The 25,917-nt window shown below is 38.1% G+C and overlaps 1 protein-coding gene across 2 annotated transcripts in view; it reads right to left on the bottom strand.

The window, feature by feature from the left end:
• Positions 1-19,666, bottom strand: part of NDUFV2 (NADH:ubiquinone oxidoreductase core subunit V2) — a 40,188-nt gene extending 20,522 nt beyond the window's left edge. Inside the window, exons 1-4 of one of the 2 annotated variants that reach the window (XM_037805756.1) lie at positions 19,445-19,666; positions 3,521-3,586; positions 1,982-2,044; positions 1,780-1,896 (exon numbers count right to left, since the gene is read on the bottom strand). In XM_037805756.1, coding sequence (XP_037661684.1) covers positions 1,780-1,896; positions 1,982-2,044; positions 3,521-3,586; positions 19,445-19,498 — 300 coding nt within the window. In that variant the 5' untranslated portion in view covers positions 19,499-19,666. Of the gene's footprint in view, positions 1-1,779; positions 1,897-1,981; positions 2,045-3,520; positions 3,587-18,838; positions 19,168-19,444 lie in introns of those variants that run through there. The other variant, XM_037805757.1, reaches the window with a different exon arrangement.
• Positions 19,667-25,917: the final 6,251 nt, after the last annotated feature.

Genomic DNA, 25,917 nt, shown 5'->3' with positions numbered 1-25,917 from the left:
TTTCTTATAAGGCTGGGCTTTTCTGGGGGTTGCTGGGGTGGGAGGGCAAAGAAATAACGTGGAAACAATCTTGATTCTATTCTCTATATGCTGTTTCCTTACTCTCCCACGCATACACCCAATTCAAAAAGGACAATAGTTTTGAAATGTTCTCACAGTTTATTTCACTCTGCTAAGCTTGCCACTCTGCAAGATTGCTAACAGACTTGCCATTATTAAAATCATGAATTTTTGCAAAAACAAACAAACAAAAAAAGACTCTATGATCAGGGACATATACCTAAATCATCATTTAGAAACTTGAGTATTATAATACAAAAAACTTGTAGACCACCAAAATATGCCACTTTTTTTTTTTCATAGTTAAAAAATATTAAGGGTCCATAATTGTGTTAGGATCGTATACAAAACAAACAGATTAATGAGCTAAATCTAAAAATTGCATTTGGGATTCCTTTAGATAAAAAACTGATTCCTATACTCCAAGAAACATAATAGTCTATACACCAATAGTTATGAACAAGATAAAATTCAGAAAGGGATAAGAAGAATGATGTATAGCAGAATCCCTATGACATTTGAGTAGACAATGCACTGAATTGGAAATCAGAAGACTTGGGTTCTATCCCAGTTCTATCACTTAGAAATCATTACTTAGTAACTGGGAGAGGTCTAACAAGTTCAAAGCCTCCATCATGCAGATGAGGAAGTCTAGAGAGTTTAGGACCATCATTCACAAAACTAAGTGTGCAGCATGGCCAGGACCAAAAATCAGATCTCTCAGCTCATGTTGGCTTATTAGTTGTGTGATTCTGATAAGAATCAAATATGTGCTTTTGTATAGCACTTTGTAAACTAAAAACTACATTATAATACCACATAAATGTAGTTATTATAACAATAGATATGAATAAACTTGAAATTTGATTACTACTGAAGATACTATTAGGAAAAAATGAATCTTAAAATATGTCTGAATAGACTTATTTCATATAAAATGAAGACATATCATTTCTTTACAGTGGTGATTCCAAGATGCCATAGTCAATTGTTTAAATACCACATATATTCAGATTTTTATTAAAGCCTATAGCCAAAGATGCAAAATATTAAAAAGATTCAACACTCTGAAAGGGTTTCATGGCATTTCAAATACTTAGAAAGTGAAATTTTCTATTTGTATCTCTTTTTATATTTAATACTCCTCTGTTTGAGTTCCTTTACATTCTTTTGTTCCCTAAGCAAACCCTTGATTTTTCTTCAGGTCTTTCCTCGTCATACCCTCTCATCTTCTACCAAGTTGTCCTTAACTGTGATCTTGTTGCCCTCAAGTAGTCCTAGGCTAGCTCCTACAGCTCTTTTTTTACATACCTCTATCAGCATTTGCCTTACTAAATAGAAATTAATGTGCTCATGTCTATTGCCCACTAGCTGTGAACAGATTCTTTTCTCTGTAAGTCTAGTGTTTAAATATTACATTAATTTTCAGAACATCTTGGCATAAATTATACACATTTGGGATCTTTTATCTTTATTATGGCCATCTCCTTAAAAGGGGAGGGTTGGCTGTCTTTCACCATAATGTGACTGCCTTTTGAGTTCTCCGATTAAAAATTTCACAACAAAAACACAATTCTCCTATGAGGAAACAAATGGTTAAAGTGCTCCAAACTCCTAAAATTCTGGCATTCGTGACTGTCAAGAGGAATTTTGTACATAAGGAAGTTATCATACAAAATCGCTCCTCTTTTCAAAAGAAGGCAAAAATGAATTCAATACCTTGTTCATAGCAGAGATGGGCAACCATCCATTCTGTCTTTGAGCTAAATCCAGGACTGGAAGCATAGCTGCTGCTTTATGCCCATCTGGATAGTTTTTTACAATTGCCTCTATCCTCTATATAAAAGAAAAAGCACCTGTTTTACACATCAAGAAAACACTAAATATCTATAGATTAATTATAACATTAATTTAGTCATACCTTGTAGTTTTCTGGTGTGAAATCAAATGGAGTATCTGGGTTATTCTCAGGAGTATCTCGGTGCTACACAAAGAAAAAAAAAGGTTTTCCAAAATTATCAAAATTCCCTCAAAAGTGTGATTAACTTCTGAACATTATTATACTGGTACTGATTGTTTAATCTCTTCACCTTAATTCTAACATGATAAATATCAATCTATCCTTCCATTAAAAAGGACTAAACTATTGACCAAATGAGTATTTATGATGGGAGTGGGATATGAAAAACTAACTTCTAACAAATTGTAAAATTTTAGAAAAGTTTTAGAAAGCACCTATTAAATGTGAAGAGAAGTAGCTTTAGGACCAGAAAAACAAAAAGCAGACAAGCAAACAAAAGTATTATCCAACTTGACTGGAAAATAGGATCTAATTATAATTACAAAAACATTACCAATTATTGGAGTGTGAACTATATGCATTTTTCCAAGAGTGTTTCAGATTGTCAAAGGGTCTAGTACCCAAAAAGATTAAAATCCACTACTTTCAAGAAGGTTCAAAAGTACCATCTCTTCCCCCAAGAAACTCCTTAAAAGAGCAGAGCAGGTCCTCTTCATAAACTGACAAGAAATTGCATGTCAACAGGAAATCAAGTGAGTCACACTGAGATTAACACATCTCTTAATGTTTTGTCTGTGTGGTGAATACAGGCTGAATCCCTTGATATGTTATGTTAACTCTCATAGCTCTGCTTTTTCAAGGACATAAACCAAAAGAGGAAAGAAAATGGAAACTTTGGACAACCATCTTAAATATGTGGTGGATTTGAATGTTTTTAGACAAAGATGACAAAACATAAAACAGGAATCTAATTCTCCATATTATGAACTCTAACTCATATGTTAAGATTCAGGCTAGAAATAACTCAGCTTACAAAACTATACCACTGACTAAATCATCATATAAATCCACTAAATTGCCTTTAAACAATATTAGATTAATACCTGAAAACTGTACCTTGTCAGAGAAAGGGGATAACACTATCCCATCCTTTCTCAATATAAATAGAAAAGGGAAGCAATATTTACAATACTAGGTTTCTTAATGAGACTTTGCAGCTACGCCGGGGAGGTTGTAGGCCTCTATATGCAATTAAACTATAAACCAAAAATAAAAGCCACCTGCTAATATACTTACTACAACCCTAAAATCCATGAGTTTCAAACTGGTGCCATTTGAGATTTCCCAGGCTACAGCCTCAGAATCTTCAGTGAACCAAAATGTATGACCAGAAATCAAGTTAGCAGTCACAATAATTTCACCATAAAATCATCTAAATTCTTAATCCCGGAGTTGCCCTAGTGCCAATTTAAACTTCAGAGGTTCAGCTAGAACCACACATCTTTTAAAAAGTAGGAAATTCATATCACTATATTTAAGTTCCCATAATGGCATATACCAAAGACACTGGTGTTTAAAATATTTTGGATTATTATAATCTAAATTATTAAAAATTGACCCAAATCTACAAGCCTTTTCATTCTAAAGAAATCTACTTACCACAAACAAGGCTCCTCCAGCTCCATTTTGCACAGCTGTCTTATGCAAATTCCTTGTATGTCTTCCCTAAAAATTAAAAAATTTAAGTCTAGTAAATCACAAGCCTTAAGAATTTTTCCATAAGGAAATTTTTTAATATTCATAATTAAAACAATGGACTCTATTTATAAGTTAACGATCTTAAGAAATATGGTCAAATACTCTATGCCCTGACCATCTCTATTTCAGAAGTGTAGGGAAATAGAGAGCCAAAAAGGTAATTAACTTGCCTAAGGTCACACAAAAAAAGTCAATGGAAGAACCAGGATGATGACCCACGATGATCCATGACTCTGAGTCATGTAGCCTTCTTTCTACACTACTCTGGCATACACTTGGGAGTTAATGTACCATTAACTTACTGCCTCTCCCTTTTGCCTGAATCAAGTTGCATGTCAGTTTTCATTTAATGCGAATCTTCATAAACATGATTTCATTCTGTACAAATAAGTCAATTGTATCCCTCTTTTCAATTCTTTACTAAATTAGTTCAGAAACTTTAGCCTTAAAAGTAATTTCAGTAAGCTAGTTATGATTCTGATTAATGCAAACTGATCATGTTCAACTGCTTTGGAAGGAATCCACTAGATTCCTCTCTCCATTGCATTTCATTTCTCATGCTTCTTTATTCTCTCCTCCCTGCCTCCCTGAGAAAGCAATTAACCTACAGTCCTGAAATCCTCCAATTTCAAAGTTCTAATCACAGATGACAGAACACTGAATTAAACCGAGCCTGGAACTGGCAAAGAGATGGACAATACAAAGAAGGCAAACATAATAGAGAAGAAAGTAAAAGCAGTGACATAACTTTCTTGTAGGTCCAAACAATATTTCAGTTGAAGAAATAAGTTTGCATGGAACACTTGCTTCATTTAACAACAACAACAAAAATCCATGTTGCTTACTGCAGCAAGAACAAAAGCAACCAAAAATAGGGAGGTTTTAAATAAATATTGGTAATTCCAACATTGGAATATTACAAAGCTAACAAAAATCGTGTTTCTTAAAAACAGTATTTTCTTATTGGGCTGTTTTGAGGATCAAATAATAAAGTTTCCCAGAAATACTATATAATCTATTAAGGAATTATCATTTGCTTAGCTGACATGGAGATAAAACATTTAATAGCTGAAAAAAGGAAAATTCAAGCAATTGCATTTTAAAAACTGAATGCATTTATTTAAAAGTGTGCTTTTCTATAATTCATTTTTTACAGTCGAAAAGAAGAGATTACTGAGAGTTTCTTGTATTTGCATGTAAGTATTTATTAACTTTTTATCTTCACATAATGCTATCAGTTTTTCTGGCCAAAGCATAATCTATTTTAGATGGTTAAGAAAAATACACCTACTTCCTCTGAAATTAAAATATAAAGTTCTTTTCTACTTAAAATAAAGAAAGCAGAGGAAGAAGTACTGGGAGGATCTCCATGGGTCTCTCATATTTTTGCACATCTTGTGAACAGAGGCACTGACAACTTTTGTTCCAGACAATCTTTTCAAGGATTTTTTTGTAGAGAGATAGTGTCTCTCCATGGAGCAAAGGTTGGACAAGTTTTCTGGCAGCCAGAATTTCCTAAGCTCAGGGTTCTATAGTTGTGATATATGACATTTACTTGGGCCACTCCGTGTCATGCCCATGGCCTTTGACGGTCAAAGGGAACCAAGTTGTAAACAAGAAGTTTGTGCTGCCTGTGCCACAAGTAATCAAGTCCTTTGTCTCAGACCTGGGAGTCTCGTGTCTTCTGCTAGCAGCCATGAAACTGGGGCAGGGTGACATGCTAGTTTACAAGTAAGACAACGGACAAAAAGGTCATTAAATTCCAGAAATACATTGGTCCCCATGTCCTATTAATTTTTCTATCAAAACATCTCTGTGAATACAGATATTATAAAAGAAACCAGTAACCACAGCTGTCTCTAGGGAGGGAGACCAAAGATCTAGAGTGGGAAAGAAATTTACTCTTTACTGTAATATATAGTATATATTTACCATGACACGTATCATTGCATCCCTACACTGTACTATAATTGACATATCATTGTACATTTACTATATACTAGAATCTTATATACTGTATGAATTTTTTGCCATGTTCAGGGATTACACTTCAATTTTTTAAAACTACTAGTCTTTAGTTCTTTGCTCTGCTCCTATCTCTACTCTATTTCAGACATGATTCCATGTCTGTGCATTCTGTAAGTCTTCTAGTTTACCCCTCCTCCAATCCAAATCATCTTGTCCTATGTCACCGAACTAATCTTAAAAATACTGTCCTTCTGATGGTGATAGTGGTATGAAAGAGGATTGATACCAAATATCTTCAAATATACAAAGTGTCTGTTTTGCTATTTCTAAAAAACATTCTAACATTCTGAAATTGGGATGTATCACTTGTATCTAATATTCCAGAGAGCACAGCAGTTAAGAACCCAGCTCCAGAACCTGTTTCCTAATTTGTAAAATGGGGATCATTACAGTATGTAAAATAGGGTTGTTGTGAGGATTAAGAGATGATCTAACTAAAGTGCACTAACTGGCACGTAGTAAGTACGGTATTAGGGTTACCTACCATGAGCCATTATTATTAGAAGTACCACGAGCCAGGCACTGAGCTCTGTACACATTAATTCTCACAGTCCTCTTTCAAAGTGGGTATTATTTCCAGAAAACAGTGATTTTAAACTAGTTATGGAACTCCTCCAAGTTACATCACTAATTAGAGGCAGGACTTACATTAGATCTAGGGCCATATGACTACAAAGGCCATGACCTTATTAGCCACTCAGATGTCATTATTTTCCTTGATAGTATCAAAGTTCTAGAGAAACAGATCTAAAAAACCAAGGAGTTTTAGGAAAGAAACCAAGCAGGCATATAGAAAGAAAGATTAGAAATGAAAAAAACCTGCCTCCCATGGTTCACAAGGCTCCTATTTAGAAAGAGAAGGATGCATGTATGTACTCTATTTAAAACAAGTTATTTACTGGTTTATTTGTTTTCTATCCTTGCCAAACTTCTTTTCTATTCCTGCAGAAAACCAGAATTTAAATAATTAGTACAGCATTTGAACAACAATTTTCAATGAGTGACTCCCAAGGGTGTAACTCTCCCTGGCAAGGTGGGACATGACTCCTGGGGATGAGCCTGGACCTGGCAACATGGAATTTAGAAAGCCTTCTTGACCAAAAGTAGGAAGCAAAATGAAACAAAATAAAGTTTCAGTGGCTGAGAGATTTCAAATGGTGTCAAGAGGGCATTCTGGAGATTATTCTTACGTGTTATGTAGATACCCTTTTCTAGTTTTTAGTGTACTGGAATAGCTAGAAGGAAATAACTGAAACTGTTGAACTGCAATCCAGTAGCCTTGATTCTTGCAGACGACCATACAACTACGTAGCTTACACTGTATGATCATGTGATTGTGAAAATCTTTTGACCCACACTCCCTTTACCCAGTGTATGGACGGGTAAGTAGAAAAATGGGGATAAAAAGTAAATGAATAATAGGGAGGGATGGAAGGGATGGGAGGTTTGGGGTATTCTTTTTTACTTTAATTTTTATTCTTTTTTTGTGTGTGGTAATGAAAATGTTCAAAAATTGAAAAAAAAAGTCAATTGTCTGAAGTCAACCTCTTCATAGTGGAAAAAGAGCTCAAATAACTGTTACTCACCCATAGCAAGTTAGCGTCTGGCCATTCTCAAAGCCGCCCTGTTTTGTTTTTTTAGTTTCTTTTTTTTTTTTCCTGGAAACATATATATGACACAAATCTTCCCACCCCAACCCCTCCTAAGCATACCATTCAGTGGGATTAATCACATTCACCATGTTGCACTGCCTTCACCACTATCCATTCCTAGAACTTTTTCTTTAACCCAAAGAGAAATCCTACACTTATTTTGCATTAATTCACCACTGACCCTACCCCTCACCCCTGGTATCCTGTTCTCCTTTCTGACTTCATAAGTTAGCATATTCTGTGATATTTTCTTTGTGGTTACTATGAGGTTTAAATTTAACATCCTAAATCTGTAATAATGTCATTTGCTTTCATACCAATTTAACAACTTAAATAGCTTACATAAACAATGTTCCTGTACCCCTCTGTCCCCCCACCTTTATGTAGTTGTCACATATTACATACTTATACATTATGAGTCCAAAGCCACTGATTTAACATTACATTTTATACACACAGCTTTTAGATCCTGTAGGAAGTAAAAAGTGGAGTTACAAATCAAAATACAGTTGTACCCATGTCATCATCTTTACCGGAGCTCTTATTTCCTAATGTGGCTTCGGTCAGTTGTCTAGTGTCCTTTAGTCAGAACTCCCTTTAGCATTTCTTCTAGGGCAGGTATAGTGGTGACCAAAATCCTTCAGCTTTCACTTATCTGGAAATGTCTTAATCCCTCCTCCACTTTTGAAATACAGTGTTATCAGACACAGAATTCGTGATTGGCAATTTTTTGCTTTCAGTCTTCCCACTGCCTTCCTTCCTGCGTGGTTTCTGAGAAACTGGCACTTAACCTTATTGTGTCTCCCTTGTATGTGACACGTCGCTTCTCTCTCGTGGCTTTCAGAATTCTATCTTTGGCATTTGATAGTTTGATTATAACATGGCATGGTGTGGATCCACTTGAGTTTATCCTGTTGGGAGTTTGTTGAGCATCTTGGAATGTGTATATTCATGTCTTTCATTAATTGGGAAGTTTTCAGCCACTAATTCTTTGAATATTCTCTCTTCTCCTTCTGGGACTCCCACAATGTGGGTATTGGTACATTTGATGCTGTCCCACAGGTTCCTCAGGCTCTGTTCACTTTTCTTCATTCTTTCCTCTTTCTGCTCCTCAGACTGGATGATTTCACTTGCCTCATCTTCATGTTCACTGATTCTTTCTTCTGCCAGTTCCAAGCTGGTGGCTTGGAGCTATATACCCCAGAAAAACATGTCCTTAAAATTAATCCATTCATATGGGTGTTAACCCACTGTAAACAGGACCTTTTGATGAGGTTACTTCAGTTAGGGTATGGTCCAACTGACTCAGGGTAGATCATAACCCTATTACTGAAGGCCTTATAGGGAAGGTCACAGAGAAAGCCACAGGAAGGAAGCCAGAAGTCAACAGAATGGAGAAGCCATGAGAGGCCAACATGTGCACTGCCATGTGGAAGAAACATGGGCAAGAATCACCAGCAGCCAGCCCCAGAATGCCAGTTTTCTGGGAGAAAGCATCATCTTGATACCACCTTGATTTTGGACTCTCCTAGCCTCAAAACCAGTAAATTCCCATTTTTTAAGCCAACTGTTTGCATGATATTTGCTTCATCAGTCAGGGAAACCAAAACAAACCTCTCTAGGGAATTTTTAATCACTGTTACTGTGGTCATCTGTTTGGTTCCTTTTCATAAGTTTCATCTTTTTATCAACATCCTCTTTGTGTTCATCGATTGTTTTCCTGATGTCCTTTAGTTCTTTGTCCATGTTTTCTTTTATCTCTTTGAGCATATTTAGGACCATTTTTTAAAGTCTTTCTCTGTAATGTCCCAGGCCTGATCCTCCTCACTGATGGTTTCTAATGCTTTGACCTCTTCCTGTTCCTCTGTATGTTTTGTAAACGTTTGTAGAAACCTGGACATTTTGATATTTTAGAGGGTTATCACTGGAATTTGGACTGAGTTGTCTGTTCCTTCAGCTTGTATCTAAGGAGTGTTTCAACAGAGTTTTCCTTCAATGCCAGGAGCTATCAAAAAAAAATAATAATAATAACAAAAGAGAAGAAAGAAAACATCTTTCCCAGTCTTTGCAAATTGACCCATGGGAATATTCTCCTTCAGGGCTTATCCATTCCATGAGTTTGGAAAATAGCCACAGACCCAAGTGTAGAGTCCTTCCTGATCCTTTCTGTACATGTGTCCAATGTTGGGCATGTGCACGTGGCCCTGTGAACTGCCTGGTTTATGCAGTTCTAAACATCTCCCCTTCCCTAGGAAGGGGAGTCAAATATTCCTTGCTCCAGGCAGCACAGCTAGACTGCCCCCCCACAGCATACGGTAGGAGAGCTCAGTGAGCTGCCTTCTACAGACAGGGCAAGTTCTGAGATAGTGAGTCCCTCAGACCACCACCAGACACAATGAGCCAGACGTACATGCTTCCAGTACGAGTATGAGGTTTACTCTGTTCCCTCCAGAACCCGAACAGGGATCCATACTGGGAGCATGGGCTGGCTCTGCAAGAAGCTGGTAAGGTGTGAGGGAGGGCCAAGCCAGGGTACAGAAGAACCTACTAAAAATGAGCCTTTTTCTTGATTTCATCCTTGCCCTATTACTGCAGTCTTTTAACTATATTCTGGAGCTTTTAGAAAAATGTTTCTCCCAGTTCTTGCTAGCAGTTCAAAGCTTCTGTGGGGGTACAGAGCTCTGAAGCATCTCATTCTGCCATCTTAATCCTGCCCTGTTTTTTGTTCTTTAAGAAAGTCACCTATTCTACATTTGTTTTAATATCCATCTCAGACACTTTCAATAAAGGAATAAATAAATTATAAAAATTTGAATTAACATCCTTATACTACTTAATGGACCACTGTAGAAATGGGATGTTAGAACTGGAAAAAACAACTTAGATAACTTGGACTAACTCAAAGAATAAGCTGAGTTTTCCCCACCTTCTCCTTAGACCCTGAAATATCTATAATATAGTCAATGGTTATCAATTCATTGGAATTTTTTGAGTTTTTGAGCCCAGGCCTTTTGAATCTAAGTCCTGTGCTCTTTCAATAGCATAAAATGACAAAAATTTAAATGTTGCATTCTTCTACCCTCTCCCCGAAAGTATGATCCCTTAATTACCTTTCATGGGCCCTACTCTTTTCTAGAGCGTTTCTTCTCCTGTTCAAGCACTGGTAGTATCTAATTCTGCCCACCTTTCAGTTCTATCAGACATCTGCAGCATGCAGGCCACATCCAGCCAGAGGAGGGGAACTCAGTAAGAGACAAGGAAGCTTTAAGACAAAACTGACAGAATCAGTAACCTAATCAGTCAAAAAATAAGGTTAAGGTCAGGCAATTGAAAAACAGTCTTTTCCTTTATTAGCAGTCAGCTCAAGCAAGGACTTTACCTTTTAGAGTATCATAACATCTACAGATTAAATCCACAATATATGGGTGCACCTGTGCAGGGGTCACAACTCACATGTACAAACAGCTGATGTCAAAAGTGATGTCTGATCTCTCCATACTTTTTTTCCCATTGTTCCCTAAAGCCTGCTAGCTTGTTACCTACAGACCTCAACTACCAGCTCTAGCAAGTCATTCCTTTCAGCTGTCTAGCACAAATGTACGAAGAGAAAACTAAAACTCTAGCCACCCCCCCGCAAAAAATTAAGTGTCCAGTTGGATTTTTTTACATTTTACAATTACTTATTTGAAAAATAAGATGAAAGGTTTTCAATGCAATTTATGTTAACAGACGATGGTTTAATAGTAAATGTGAAATCTATTTCCAAACTGAGCATAATAAATATCAATGCTTTCTCTGTGTCAGATACAATGCTACAAACTTCACAAATGTAACTCATTTACTCTGAAGAGTAACCCTACGAGACAGGTATTATCATCATGCCTTCTTTTACAGATATGAAAACTAAGGTTAAGGGGGGGTGGGGGGGGGAACACTTGGACACTCCCTAGATCACACAACTAAATAAATGAAGAGCCAGAGTCAAATATAGGTTTTCTTCACTTGGTTACATGCCTTTACCACTATTTTAAGTTTTGCTATATTTTACAAAGGTTCTCCGACTAAAACTGCCTCAATTAACACTTTTTAGGTTTTAATATATTGAAATAGCTAAAAGTAAATACCTGAAACTACCAAACTCCAATCCAGTAGCCTTGATTCCTGAAGATGACTGTATAACAATGTAGCTTACAAGAGGTGACAGTGTTGACTGTGAAAACCCTGTGGATCGCACTCCCTTTATCCAGTGTATGGATGGATGAGTAGAATAACGGGGACAAAACCTAAATGAAACATAGGGTGGGACTGGGGGGAGAGGGTGATTTGGATGTTCTTTTTTTATTTTTTTATTTTTATTCTTATTCTGATTCTTTCTGGTGTAAGGAAAATGTTCAAAAATAGATTGGGGTGATGAATGCACAACTATAAGATGGTACTGTGAAAAGTTGACTATACACCATGGATGACTGTATGGTATGTGAATATACCTCAGTAAAACTGAATTAAAAAAAAAAAAAACACATGGGGCTGCACGACACAATGAACCCTACTATAAATGATATACTTTAGTTAAACAGTACAATTATAAAAATGTACTTTCATGTATTATAATAAAGGTACATTAATGCAAAAAAAAAAAACTGCATCAATATTTTAACTGAAAATGTCCACTCAGATTAAAGAACTGTAAGTGATTTTCCCACGCACTATGAGAACTAACAAATAAAATGTTAAATTTTATATTATAGAAGAGGTACATGAATAGCCCAGGTATTACAGGAGCATTAAGATGGAGATAGCCATAATAATGATTGGTTTCAGCCATCTTGATCATAAATTAGACAAAGCATTCTTTAGATATCTAAAATCCAGTAACTATACAGGCAAAACTCAATTGTTCTAAGGACAGGAATAATTCATAGAACTAAAATGCCCAAACATTTTAGTCAATGGACCTGTATTTACGCTCATCTTTTCCAATTACTGTAACCCTGAACAAGGTGTTCTGCCTCTCTGCATCTCGGTTTCCTCATCTATAAATTAACAGTCCCTATTTTAAAGTGTTGTTATGAAAATCAAATGAGATAAAGTGTTTACGCATAGTGTCAGTACTCTACGTACTAACAAATGTTATCTACTATTACTATTATTAGAATTTTAATTAAACAGTAGCACTTTAGTACCCCATTATCTTTTTTTCTCATTGCAGGATGGGATGAGGGGTTTGAAAAAAAGCTAACTCTAAAAAGCTACTGCAGGAAACAAAGGGCCAAACAATAGGAGGCAATAATCTCATAAACAGACGAGGCCCTGAATAATTAAGAGTTGACTGCATGCACACACAGTGAACCTAAGTTAACCCGGGGGCTATAGTTAATAGTACAATTATAAAAATGTGCTTTCATCAGTTGTAACAAACAAAGCACACTAATGCAAGGTGTCAATAAAAGGGTGGTATATGGGAATCAGGTATCTTATGCATGATTGTTCTTTCAACCCACAACTTCTCTAGTAAATAAATAGTTGACTGTAAGAGCAAATTTCCATTTTCAAAATGATAAATGACTTAAGAAGTTTTTGGAAAGAATTAACGGGTAAAATTAAAGACAAACTTTTCAGTTTAACATGAGAACTAAATAAACACAAGCAAATGCTGTACAAATTTACAGTTTTATTTATTATCCTAAGCACTAACACTCAGATAAGTATATATTCATTTAAAATTTAATAAACCTATCTCTAGGAAAAGCCCAAATATTCATATTTTTGAAAGCATCTCAGGTAATTCTTTTGATCAGATTTGAGAACTACTGCTTTAGGTATTCTGAAGTCACGGTTCGTGCATTTTACAAACAATTTTCAAAATGCTAATGAACCCAAAAACAAGAACAAGAATTGCCAGGCCATCTTTTCCAACCCAGGATTCTACTGTTGGAAGTATTAAGGAATATGTAGCCAGCAATTAGAAGAAACTTCCTTTTCCATACTTCAAAAGATTAAAGTCATGAGCTACACAATACAATAAATGTAACCAACTGAGCATGGCATAACATTCCCTGTATTTTTCAATCTATGTAATTTTTTTCACATATTACCATGATATCCTAGAAGAGCTTTACATTCCTTTATTTCCTTCAAGAGTATTTCCTTTAAATATCAACTACTCCTATTTTTGATTGAGTTAACAAGTCTTTTACCCATCCTCTGCCCTTCATGATTTATATGGTGCTTCTCCTGTCTGAAACTGTCCCTTCTCAGGTACTCACAGTTTTCTAAGTCTGACCTCATACAGGAGCTGAAACACTCATTTGATTTTAGTTACCATTTTCTGGGCATTTTCTAGCTTCTTTGTGTCATTCTTGAAGGGGATTAAAAACTGCAGTATTCCATGTGCATTTTAAATTGGTAAAGACAAAAAAATAAAGTAAAAAGATAAAATTATATTCTGCTATTATTTCCAGCAGTCTATATTGACCATTTCTAAGTATTCTAATAAGTCTCCATTTTACCACAACACCACATTAAACAAATGGCTATAATAACAAGATTGCTTTTCTAGACTGCAAATCACAGCTCAGAACCTCAAATTATAAACAAAATTTCCTAATTTTTGCCCAAAATGCATACTTTTACTACCCTGATAAAATTGAACTTTTTCCACTCACCGTCATAGATAACAATTCCGCAATTTAATCCTGAACAGGTGCTTCTCTACCAGAATGTAATTTGTAGCTTTGTCATGTATTTTTGCCAATAGGTAGGTTCTGAACCCTCTCACATATGAAAATATCAAATAAGATCAAGCAACAAAAGAAAAAAATAGGTAAATGGGACTTCATCAGAATTAAAAATTTTTGTGCAAAGGACTTCATCATGAAAGTGAAAAGACAACCTACTCAAGTTGATACATGTGACAACTTGAATGAACCTTGAAGATATCATGTTAAATGTAGTAAGCCAGACACAAAATGAGAAATATTTATGATCTCACTGATTATGAAATAATTAGAAGCAAATTCATGGTCAGAAACTAGAATACAGGTTACCATGAGTCTGGATGGGGATGGGGAATAGGGTTATTTGGTACAGAGTTTCTGTTTGGGGTAATGGAAATGTTTTGGTAATGGGTGGTGGTGATGGTAACACAACATTGTGAATAACACCTCTGAACGATACATTTAAATGCGGTAAAAAGGAGAAATTTTAGGTTGTTATTTATGTTACTAAAATAAAAATTTAAAAAACCACAGGACTATACAATACAGAGAACCCTAATGTAAACTACAATTCGGTGCATAATTATAATAATATTGTTTCATCAAATGTAACAAAGGAAGCACACTAATACAAAGTGTTAATAAGGAAAACTGTGTGTGAGGGGGATTATATGGGAACGCTGTATTTTTTGCATGATTCTTCTGTAAACCTACAACTTCTCTAATAAAAAAATTAAAACTTAACAAAAAAATTAGTGAGTCAAGGTTTCCCATTGAAAACCATACTTACTTTCACCCAATAGGTTATATATAGTCAAAGAACCTATAATTTATTACTCAATGTTCTAGCTAGGTAATAAACAGTGCCTGAAGAGAAAGGAAGTTCTTGTATTACATCTTTGAAATGGAGACTGAGTTCATACCTCCAATACAGAGACATCAGCTTTCAGTTTACAATAGTGGCTTACTGAATCTCACTGAATAAATTTAAAAGTCTGCTCATTTTCTCTTCCCTAAACTGTCTATGGCTGTGAGGAGCAGAATAATGGCCTCCTAAATGCCTACATCCTAAGCCTCAGAACCTTGGATATGTTAGGTTTTTTGGCAAAAGAAAATTAAGGTTTCAGGTAGAATTAAGGTTGCTAATCAAGTGATCCTCAAATAGGAAGAGTATTCTGGATTACCCAGGTGGGTCCAATGCGATCAAAAGGGTCTTTAAAAGTGGAAGAGGGAGGCAGAAGGTCAGAGATTGAGAAGATATGACTGAGGGAAGCAGGGTCAGGGTGATACAATGTGAGTAGAACTCAATCCCTCTTACTGGCTTTGAAGATGGAGAAAAGAGGGGCCCTGAGCCAAGGACTGAGGGCTGCCTCTAGAAGGTGGAAAGGCAAGGAATTGGATTCTCCTGTAGAGCCTCCAGAAAGGAACACAAACCTGCCAGCAACTTGATTTTAGCCCTGTGAGACCAGTGACAGACTTTTAACCTCCTTTTAACTACAGAATTGTGAGATAATAAATTTTAAGTTTTAAGACACCAAGCTTGTGGTAATTTGTTACAGCAGCAATATAAAACTAACACAATGGCTATTTTTTTAATGTTATAAGAGAGAGGGTCCTTGAACTAAAATGTAGACACTGTGGGACACTGCCAACTCAGGTTTAAGACTCTCTAATGGAATGGGAAAAACATTTTTCATTCTACAAAACTTAAAATTTGAAAAGAAAAATGTCACCACAAGAAGCTCTGCTTATAGTATGGCTGAGTGGATATTATCAGGCCAACGCAATGGGTGACAACTATAGACACTGGATAAAATTTATCAAAAAACAAAACAAAACAAAACAAAAAACAAAAACAACAACTTTCTGAAGGCACTGGAGCACAGCCAACAGCCGGCAGAAGCAGCTGGGAATCCATACCTGAAAGAAATCAATGCGTTTCTTTTTTTCTTTCTTCCTTTACACTTTCTAACCAGAAGTCAAGTCCCAGTCTGAGCAGCTAAAACTCCTAAGAAAAAGCATGCAACCATCATGGTTTGAGAACCAGGGGATAGAGTATGGAATAACCTTGGGCAAGGAAATGAATGTAAAGTGAGAAATCAGAAAAACAGAAGAGCCAGAGGGGGAACTCCAAATTCTGAGTATAAATCTACCCATATCTCTGGCTACCCAAAATCATGCACATGCATGGGGCAGATTCTAAGCAGCCGAGCTAAATGAAAGACCAAGATTTGAACTGCAGCCCACTACAAGGAAGACAGAGATTCAAGTTTGAGTTCAGTTAAGTTAACTGCCTGCTATAACAAAAAAACACAGTCTTTGCATAATATAACAGAATCCAGAGCCTCTAAAATATATCATTCACAATGTCTAGGATACAATCCAAAATTACTCAATATATGAAGAAAAGGGAAAATATCACCTGTTTTCAAGAGAAAAAACAATCAAGAGAATACCAGCTATAAACCATGCTCCAGAAGAAAAATATCCTCACAATGAAAGGATAAAAATAGAAACTATACAAAAGAACCAAATTAAAATTCTAAAATTGAAAAAAAAAAAAACAAAACAACAATATTTGAAAATGCCACCACAAAACTCTCACCCTTACCAAACTGAAAGTAATGAATGGCTGGGGAATGAGGCAGTGATGAACTGAAAAGTGTCAACATTACAGAAAGCCACGGCAATTACTGAAAGAAGGAGGATTAAATCCATTCTGAGTATCTACTGCTCCATAATTCATCATTTCTAGCTATCTTACAATCACCTAATGAGGTATCACCCCCTTCAAAAAAGAGTAATATGAGGCTCAAAGAGACAAAGAAATATGGCTCAAGGGCACCCAACTAGTGTCTTCTAGGCACCTCCAGTCACAGTACTAAGTTCTGGACATTTTTTTAAGCATTGCTGAACTGAAAAGCCTGTGGTTAGAGGGACTGGCAGCTAGCTAATAAAGCAGAAATTATAACAGTATAGGCAATTTCTTTGGAAATGTAAATGGTTTAAAGGTTTCTATTTCAAGAAAGGAACTTTCTTAGACTGAACTCTTTACTCAGGAAGAGTGTTTCCTGATCTTTGCTAGGTTCATTCTGATAACCTGCTATTTCTCAAAGGTTTGAAAATAATCATGATGAGAGACCTGGTTATATGTTACGGAACATCCTTACAACTGAAATACCATAAAGCATTAAAAATGACAGTATAGGAACATTTATTGATATTACCTCCCAGGAAAGCTGATCAAAATGTTTTAGGAAAAAAGCAGGCCACAAAACTGCAGGAACAATATATCCCATGTTTGTAAAAAATTCTGCATAGTAAGGTCTGTTAATTGTAGATATCAAAATGTTAACAGTGGCAATGGAGATTCTTGAGTATATTCTACTTGTCAATATTGTTTTTCCCACAATGTACTGATTTTTTACAATGTATTCTTTTTTTCCTACAATGTATTACTTGTGTAATAAAAATTAAACTTATTCATCAATTCAACAAATATTTATTGGGCACACAGTATACATACCAGGTACTGCTTGTAAAAAACAAAATTAAGCTGCAGAAACTAATATAAAAATTTCTTCAACTACATGAAGTTATAGCTCTTTTTCATTGTTTAAATTGTTTTTCAATTCAAATCTCTAACCCCTTCACCTCAAAAATAAAATAAACAAAACAAGCAAAAAGTACCCTATCTGTACTCTTCTTTCCATTGTTTCGACTAGTAGACAAGTTCTGATTCTATCATCTCTCAACTGGGGTTCCTCAAGTGTCTCTTCTATTTAGTCTCCCTGCCTCTGGCTCCAATGAAACTGTTCCACCCTCAGTCCCACCCAGCGATCCATCCAAAACAGAAAACTGACCAAGTCCCTCTGCTGCTCTAAAACCCTTCACGACTCCCCACTGCCTCTAAGATAAAGTCAAATGCATTAGTATGACCTGCAAGGAGCTTCAAGACGGGGCCTCTGGCCTGCCTCTCTTGTTTCATCTCAGAATACACCTAACCTCAAACAGCATTCAGCAACACCACTTAAGGCTTCTATACACACCAAGATTTTTCTTGCCAACATCTAGTATTTTTCTTGCCAACATCTAGTCTTTTCTTATGTTGTCCTTTCCACCTATAATACTGTCTCCCCAGCCTGCCTAGGATGTTAGTATTACCTCCAGGAAAACTCTTATCCCGCCTGCAAACCAAATTTAATGACCCTATTCATATCTCTAACATCCTACTTTTACATTGTATCACATTTACCTTCATTTAAGAGCCCCTCTTACATAAGACAATTCCACAAGAGCAAGGACTAAGAGCTATTATTAAGATTAAATGAAATGTAGAATGTAAAAACTTAACACAGTGCTTGGCACACTGGAAGAAGTCAACAAACGTTACCTATCAACATCCACAACGTTCCCTGGAGCCCAGCAGCACGTGACCCACAGCAGGACTTAAAATGTTTGATGGACTAAACTCTGCAAATTGGAATATTCCCATTTTACAACTGAGGAGACTAAGATGAGAAAGATGAACGGCCCAAGGCCTGAAGCCATGACCCAAAGTCCGTTCTAATTACTAATGTACACTATCTCCTGCTGAAGACTGAACCCATATTTCTATTTTTTCTCTAGAAAAAGATTAAGACTTCTTTCCAGTAAACGCCTCGTTGTTAATAATCGTCATTTCTGGAATCTGCTTTTTTAAAATTAACTTGCACTTCTACCTCTCTGAGATTCAATTTCCCTGCCTATAATAAGACGTCCTTGGATGACCGCAGAAGACCTTTCAAGCTCTCAAGTCCTACGATTCCTTAGCTGGGTGTTACCTGTAGCGCCGCCGTTCCAGGTCGATTTGTTTGTGACGATTCTTTACCGAGCATTTCCGATGTGCAAGCACAACTCCAAAACCTGAAACACCGATCAACCTTCTCCTGACCTGAGGAAAAGCTCAGTAATTCCTTCACCAAGAAAACCAGAGTCTCCACTTGGAAGAGTTCTCTCTGGGACGCTGCAACCTCATTGTCACAAGGTCACGAAGCCGGACGCTTCCTGCCACCGGGACGGGGGTCTTGGGAGCGGACCTGCCAGATCCCGGGCAGGCCTATGTCCCGCCACAAAGCCCAACAGCGAAACAGAGACCACCCAGCGACCCCTCCTTCCTCCTCTCCTCGACCAAATGAAGCGTCAACTCCCCACGCTCGCGGGGCAGCCACGCACCGACAGCAGCTACACTTGCCGACCCACCCTCAGGGCTCCCCGCTCGCGGTGGCGCTGCTGCGGCCTCCCTGGAGAGAAGACGAAGGCCGCGGCGAAATTGCCGCCGCCTGCAAGGCCCGTCCCGAGCCAGGACCCTCCTGTGCCCAGACACACGGAGACGCGGCAAGAGCAGGGAGGACGGCGGCAGCGCTCCAGCTCGCTTGGAGCCTCCTTACCCACTGGGCGGTGAGGCCAGCCACCCGGGCCCGGAGCGCCGCGGAGAACAACATGGCGGGACAAGCCGTGCACCTTCCCCCCGCGCGCCCCGCCAGCTCCCAAGCGAACGCGGGACGCACAGCGTGCGCGCTCCCCGGGACGGGCCCAGCTTCCCCGGGGCGGCACGCCGCTCCCGACGCCGAGACGGCGGGGGCCGGCGGGGGCGCGCGAGGTGCGCGGGGCCGCTAGGGCCCCGTGGGCGGAGACTTCCTGGGGGGCGGGGCGATGGTGGGCCACGCCCCAAAGGCTGGAGTCCTTGAAAGGAAGGGCTCGGCGGCGGCTCGCTGGGCTCCTGGGGAAGTAAGGCGCCGCCCTAGGTTCTTTTGGGACGCTTTCTTCCTGTAGAGCTCTGTGCCAATTTAGCCCCCTCGTTTCTTCATTGTGCTTACGTGGCTCCTCTTCAAAAACTGACTTTTACAGATGAGTGCCGACTTAGGGGTGAAAATGATATGATATCTGGAATTTGCTTCAGAGTTATGGGGCATGGGAGCTCATGTGTGGTAGTTCTTATCACTGTTCTTTGTACTTTCGTATATGTTAGAAATTTTCCATAGTAAAACTTAAAAAAAAAAAAAAAAAGCCACTTCCTTCGTGGTGTTTGCTTGGTCATCTCTGGAAATTCCAGCAAGTATTTATTCAGTAACTACTAGAATGTGCGCAGCTCTGGTTCCTCCCGTGGAGCGTTTACCCGGCACGTTCTGCCTCCCGGTTTCCCCCTTCTCTGCCTTCTTTTCTTGTTTGTCACGTCCTGTTCCTTTTGCCCTTTTTCTTTGCTTTAATAAACTTGTGAATAATTTCCGGAACTTTTCCCAGCAGCACAGCGATTTACAAATGTGTCTTTCCTTAGCTCAAAAACTCTCAGATCAACTGTTGCGACTCCGTATAAATCATATTTTCCAAATTATAGCTTTCAAGACCCAGTGTGCTAAGGATATTTGCCAAAGGCCTTGGTTCCCACTCCTTTGCTTTATCTTTTTTTTTAGTGTGTTCTCCTGAATAGGGTTCAGTATTTCCCTTTAAACAGGAAAAATATCTGCACACTCAATTTTGATTTAAATTCTTTTATTACATTGTAACCTGAAAACATATGCATCCAACACTATTACACACAAAGTACTGTTCTTCTAGTAGCTATACAACTAAAATCAAAACATAATTGCAAATTAAATCCAAACAAACTTACAAGGGGATGATCCTGACCGCTATGGCCTGGATTCTTCGAATTTGCTGTGCATGCCAAACGGCCTTCACTGACCTCCCAGTCGAAATTAGACCTCAGGATACCTTCTCTAAATATTCCTGCTCCCGTTTTCATAGCATGTACTAGGTGCAAAAACCAACCATGCTCATCTTATCAGTTTGACAACTACCTATTCTGGTAAACAGAAGGCAATTAATATTTGGTGAGTAAAAGTGTTGCACATACTGTAAATACTCCACCTCTTTAAAAGAATTGTAATTCTCTGGTTGGAATTACACTTATTCGTATGTGTATCGGTGAGGATGCTTTTCACTACAAATAATAGGAGACTTAACCAAAGTGGTTTCAACAATACTGGTTTTATTACCTCACATAAAAAGAATTCCAGAGATAGAGCAGTTGCAAAGTTAGTTGTCTCCATTGACTCAAGAATGTCCTCAAAAATTTAAGTGCCTTACATCTTTCTACTGCCGCACTCAGCCATGCCTCTTCTGGTCACAAGATGGCCACAGCAGTTCCAAGTATCAGATGCAGGAGGTAGCATTCCACAGAAGAAAAAAAATCTCTTGCCTCTCAAGCATGCCAGACATTCGCTAGCAGATTTTCCCTATATCTCACTAACATGCCTGCCATGCTGCTTGAGAGCAGACCCTGGAGACTCAGACTGCCTGGGTACAGAACCTGTCTCCATTGCTTTCTAGCTGTGTGACCTTAGACAAGTTATTTAGTCTCTCTGGACTTCAGACAAGTAATAGTACCTGCCTCAGGCTAAATGTCATTAAGATGTCAATTCTACCCAAACTCATCTACAGATTCAATGCAATCCCAATCAAAATTCCAACAACCTACTTTGCAGACTTGGAAAAGCTAGTAATCAAATTTATTTGGAAAGGGAAGATGCCTCGAATTGCTAAAGACACTCTAAAAAAGAAAAATGAAGTGGGAGAACTTAACACTCCCTGACTTTGAAGCTTATTATAAAGCCACAGTTGTCAAAACAGCATGGTACTGGCACAAAGATAGACATATAGATCAATGGAATTGAATTGAGATTTCGGAGATAGACCCCCACAGCTATGGCCGACTGATCTTTGATAAGGCCCCCAAAGTCACTGAACTGAGTCATAATGGTCTTTTCAACAAATGGGGCTGGGAGAGTTGGATATTCATATCCAAAAGAATGAAAGAGGACCCCTACCTCACACCCTACACAAAAATTAACTGAAAATGGATCAAAGATCTCAATATAAAAGAAAGTACCATAAAACTCCTAGAAGATAATGTAGGGAAACATCTTCAAGACATTGTATTAGGCGGCCACTTCCTAGACTTTACACCCAAAGCACAAGCAATGAAAGAAAAAATAGATAAATAGGGTCTCCTCAAGCTTAGAAGTTTCTGTACCTCAAAGGAATTTGTCAAAAAGGTAAAGAGGCAGCTAACTCAATGGGAAAAAATTTTTGGAAACCATGTATCTGACAAAAGACTGACATCTTGCCTATATAAAGAAATCCTACAACTCAATGATGATAGTACAGACAGCCCAATTATAAAATGGGCAAAAGATATGAAAAGACAGTTCTCTGAAGAGGAAATACAAATGTCCAAGAAACACATGAAAAAATGTTCAGCTTCACTAGCTATTAGAGAGATGCAAATTAAGACCACAATGAGATACCATCTCACACCAATGGCTGCCATTAAACAAACAAGAAACTACAAATGCTGGAGGGGATGTGGAGACATTGGAACTCTTATTCATTGTTGGTGGGACTGTATAATGGTTCAGCCACTCTGGAAGTCAGTCTGGCAGTTCCTTAGAAAACTAAATATAGAGTTACCCTTCGATCCAGCGATTGCACTTCTCGGTATATACCCAGAAGATCGGAAAGCAGTGACACGAACAGATATCTGCACGCCAATGTTCATAGCAGCATTATTCACAATTGCCAAGAAATGGAAACAACCCAAATGTCCTTCAACAGATGAGTGGATAAATAAAATGTGGTATATACACACGATGGAATAGTACGTAGCAGTAAGAAGGAACGATGTCATGAAACATATGACAACATGGATGAACTTTGAAGACATAATGTTAAGCAAAATAAGCCAGGCACAAAAAGAGAAATGTTATATGCTACCGCTAATGTGAACTTTGAAAAATGTAAAACAAATGGTTTATAATGTAGAATGTAGGGGAGCTAGCGATAGAGAGCAATTAAGGAAGGGGGAAAGATAATCCAATAAGAACAGATAAGCTATTGTGGGTAAATTTAACATTCTGGGAATGCCCAGGAATGACTATGGTCTGTTAATTTCTGATGGATATAGTAGGAACAAATTCACAGAAATGTTGCTATATTAGGTTACTTTCTTGGGGTAGAGTAGGAACATGTTGGAAGCAAAGTAGTTATCTTAGGTTAGTTGTCTTTTTCTTACTCCCTTGTTATGGTCTCTTTGAAATGTTCTTTTATTGTATGTTTTAAATTATTTTTATTTTTTTATTTTTTATACAGTTGCTTTAAAAAAAAGTTTAAAAAAAAAAGAAAAGAAAAAATATGCAGAGCCCCCTTGAGGAGCTGGTGGAGAATGCAGGGGTATTGGCCTGCCCCACCTCGATGGTTGATAATGTGCTCACAGACATAGGGGACTGGTGGTTTGATAGTTTGAGTCCTCTACCACAGGACTTGCCCTTGGGAAGACTGTTGCTGCAAAGGAGAGGCTAAGCCTCCCTATAATTGTGCCTAAGAGCCTCCTCCCAAATGCCTCTTTGTTGCTCAGATGTGGCCCTCTCTCTCTAGCTAAGCCAACTTGAAAGGTGAAATCACTGCCCTTCCCGCTACATGGGATCAGACACCCAGGGGAGTGAATCTCCCTGGCAACGTGGAATATGACTCCTGGGGAGGAATGTAGACCTGGCATCGTGGGATGGAGAACATCTTCTTGACCAAAAGGGGGAAATGAAAGGAAATGAAATAAGCTTCAGTGGCAGAGAGATTCCAAAATGAGCTGAGAGGTCACTCTGGTGGGCACTCTTACTTACAATATAGGCATCCCTTTTTAGGTTCTGATGAATTGGGGTAGCTGGCAGTAGATACCTGAAACTATCAAACTACAACCGAGAACCCATGAATCTTGAAGACAATTGAATAAAAATGTAGCTTATGAGGGGTGACAAGGGGATTGGGAAAGCCATAAGGACCACACTCCCCTTTGTCTAGTTTATGGATGGATGAGTAGAAAAATGGGGGAAGGAAACAAACAAACATACAAAGGCACCCGGTGTTCTTTTTTACTTTAATTGCTCTTTTTCACTTTAATTATTACTCTTGTTATTCTTGTGTGTGTGGTAATGAAGGTGTCAGGGATTGATTTTGGTGATCAATGTACAACTATGTAATGGTACTGTGAACAATCGAATTTACGATTTGTTTTGTATGACTGCGTGGTATGTGAATATTTCTCAATAAAATGAATAAAAAATAGTACCTTCCTCATCACTTTGTTAGAAGAATTACGTGAGTCAACACCTGTAAGGTGCTTTTTAAAGTTCCTAGCACAGAATTAAGTGCTCAGTAAGTGTTGGCCATGCTCATCTTATAACAAGGTATTATAATGTTATAATCGTTAAACCAATCACTGGGAAAAAGAGTAGAAGGGTCCATTCAGGGCCAGTGAGCTCCTAAACAAAATGGGAGCTCTGCCAGCAAGGAAGGGACTGAAGGAATAAACTTGGAAAGGCAACTAATCATGTCTACCACAATAGAATTTATTGGTGCACGATTTTAGGCCAGATGTCTCAAATCAAGGCATCAGCAAGGCCACACTTGCTTTGGAGTAATGGTGTTGTAGTGATGGCTCACCACAAGCCAAGAGATTTCTTGGTTTGCATCTCTGCCTCTGTCACATGATGATGTCCTTGGCCTCCTCCAGTGGCTTTCTCTGACTTCTGGCTTCTACGTCTTAAAAGCTTCTTCTGATTTCTGGTTTCTACTGAGTGAAGGCAGCCAAATTTCCTCTCTTTATAAGGCCTCTAATAATGCAGATTAAGACTTGCCTGATTCAATTTGGTCACGCCTCAGCTAATAATGCTTCTTCAAAAGGCTCACACCCATGAAATGTGGATTAACGTTAAGAACCTATCTTTTGTAGGGTACATGATTCAATCTACCACAATGTCCAACAGTAATCAAAGAACTTATCGGGTGTCCCCAATTTTTCTTACCTATGAATGGAATCAAAGAATGCAAAGAGCTATGTTTAAACATTAAGGATCAGGTCTGAGAGAGTATCTGGCCCACTGACACTTTCTCTAAATTGATGCAGAAAGTAAAATGCTTGCAGTTCAACAGTCATTCAACTGACAATAGTATGACCCCACTTGGTTTGCCAGTCTGAAAGGTTTGTTAATGTCCAGTGTGGCTTAGGCCCATCTCCAATCCAAATAACTCTCAAGTATGAAAGTCAGGATGCTTGGTAATGTGATTTCATTTCTAGAGCCACCCCACTTTCAAAGCAGCCTGATGCGTAATTAACTGTTCTCCCCAGAATTCTTACTGGAGCTGTTTGAAAACACTCCCTATTCTTCCTTTCCCACTGAAAGCCATTGTTTCTGGGAACAGCCCAATACAGACGTCAGTGATTTCAAACATTAGTGACCTACCCCTGTAGGCTTGATTCAAATTGACTTGATTACATATAAATAATGAACATTATGGCTGCCTGGTTAGGTATATCCCACTATTCTAAGTTAGCGCTCCTACCAGGGAAATTGGCTCAAACTACAGCGGCCAATCCTTTAAATAAAGATTGTGTGGGTGGTGGGGGAATGAAGGGGAAGGTTGGTTTGCAGTTGGTAACTGGAACCAGGGAGCTAGAATCAATGCTAGGAAAATGACCAAATATAGGAGTTTTGGCTCTGCCATTGCTATGATTTCTTCTCCATTTAAACCATCACAAATAGATGCTATAGAGGACACAGTGCAATGAAAACCATGAACTTTGGAATCAGATAAACTTGGATTTGAATTCTGACCTCATAACTAGATTCTGTGAAGCACTAGTCCTCGGTTTCTGGAAGTATAATTAGAACATCAAGTCATCTCAGAATATGGAAAGTGATTAACATGGTGCCTGGCACACAGTAAAGTTTCCGAAAAGCTCGATGTCTTTCCCATACCTGACAAGGTAGTCCACTCCACCTGTAGAATCCTCTAGTCAGGTATTCTA

The sequence above is a fragment of the Choloepus didactylus genome, chromosome 16 (assembly GCF_015220235.1).
Source record: "Choloepus didactylus isolate mChoDid1 chromosome 16, mChoDid1.pri, whole genome shotgun sequence".
In the NCBI taxonomy this organism is placed as follows: Eukaryota; Metazoa; Chordata; class Mammalia; order Pilosa; family Megalonychidae; genus Choloepus; species Choloepus didactylus.
Note: the sequence above shows the minus strand (reverse complement) of the source record. Positions and strands in the feature narration are given on the sequence as shown.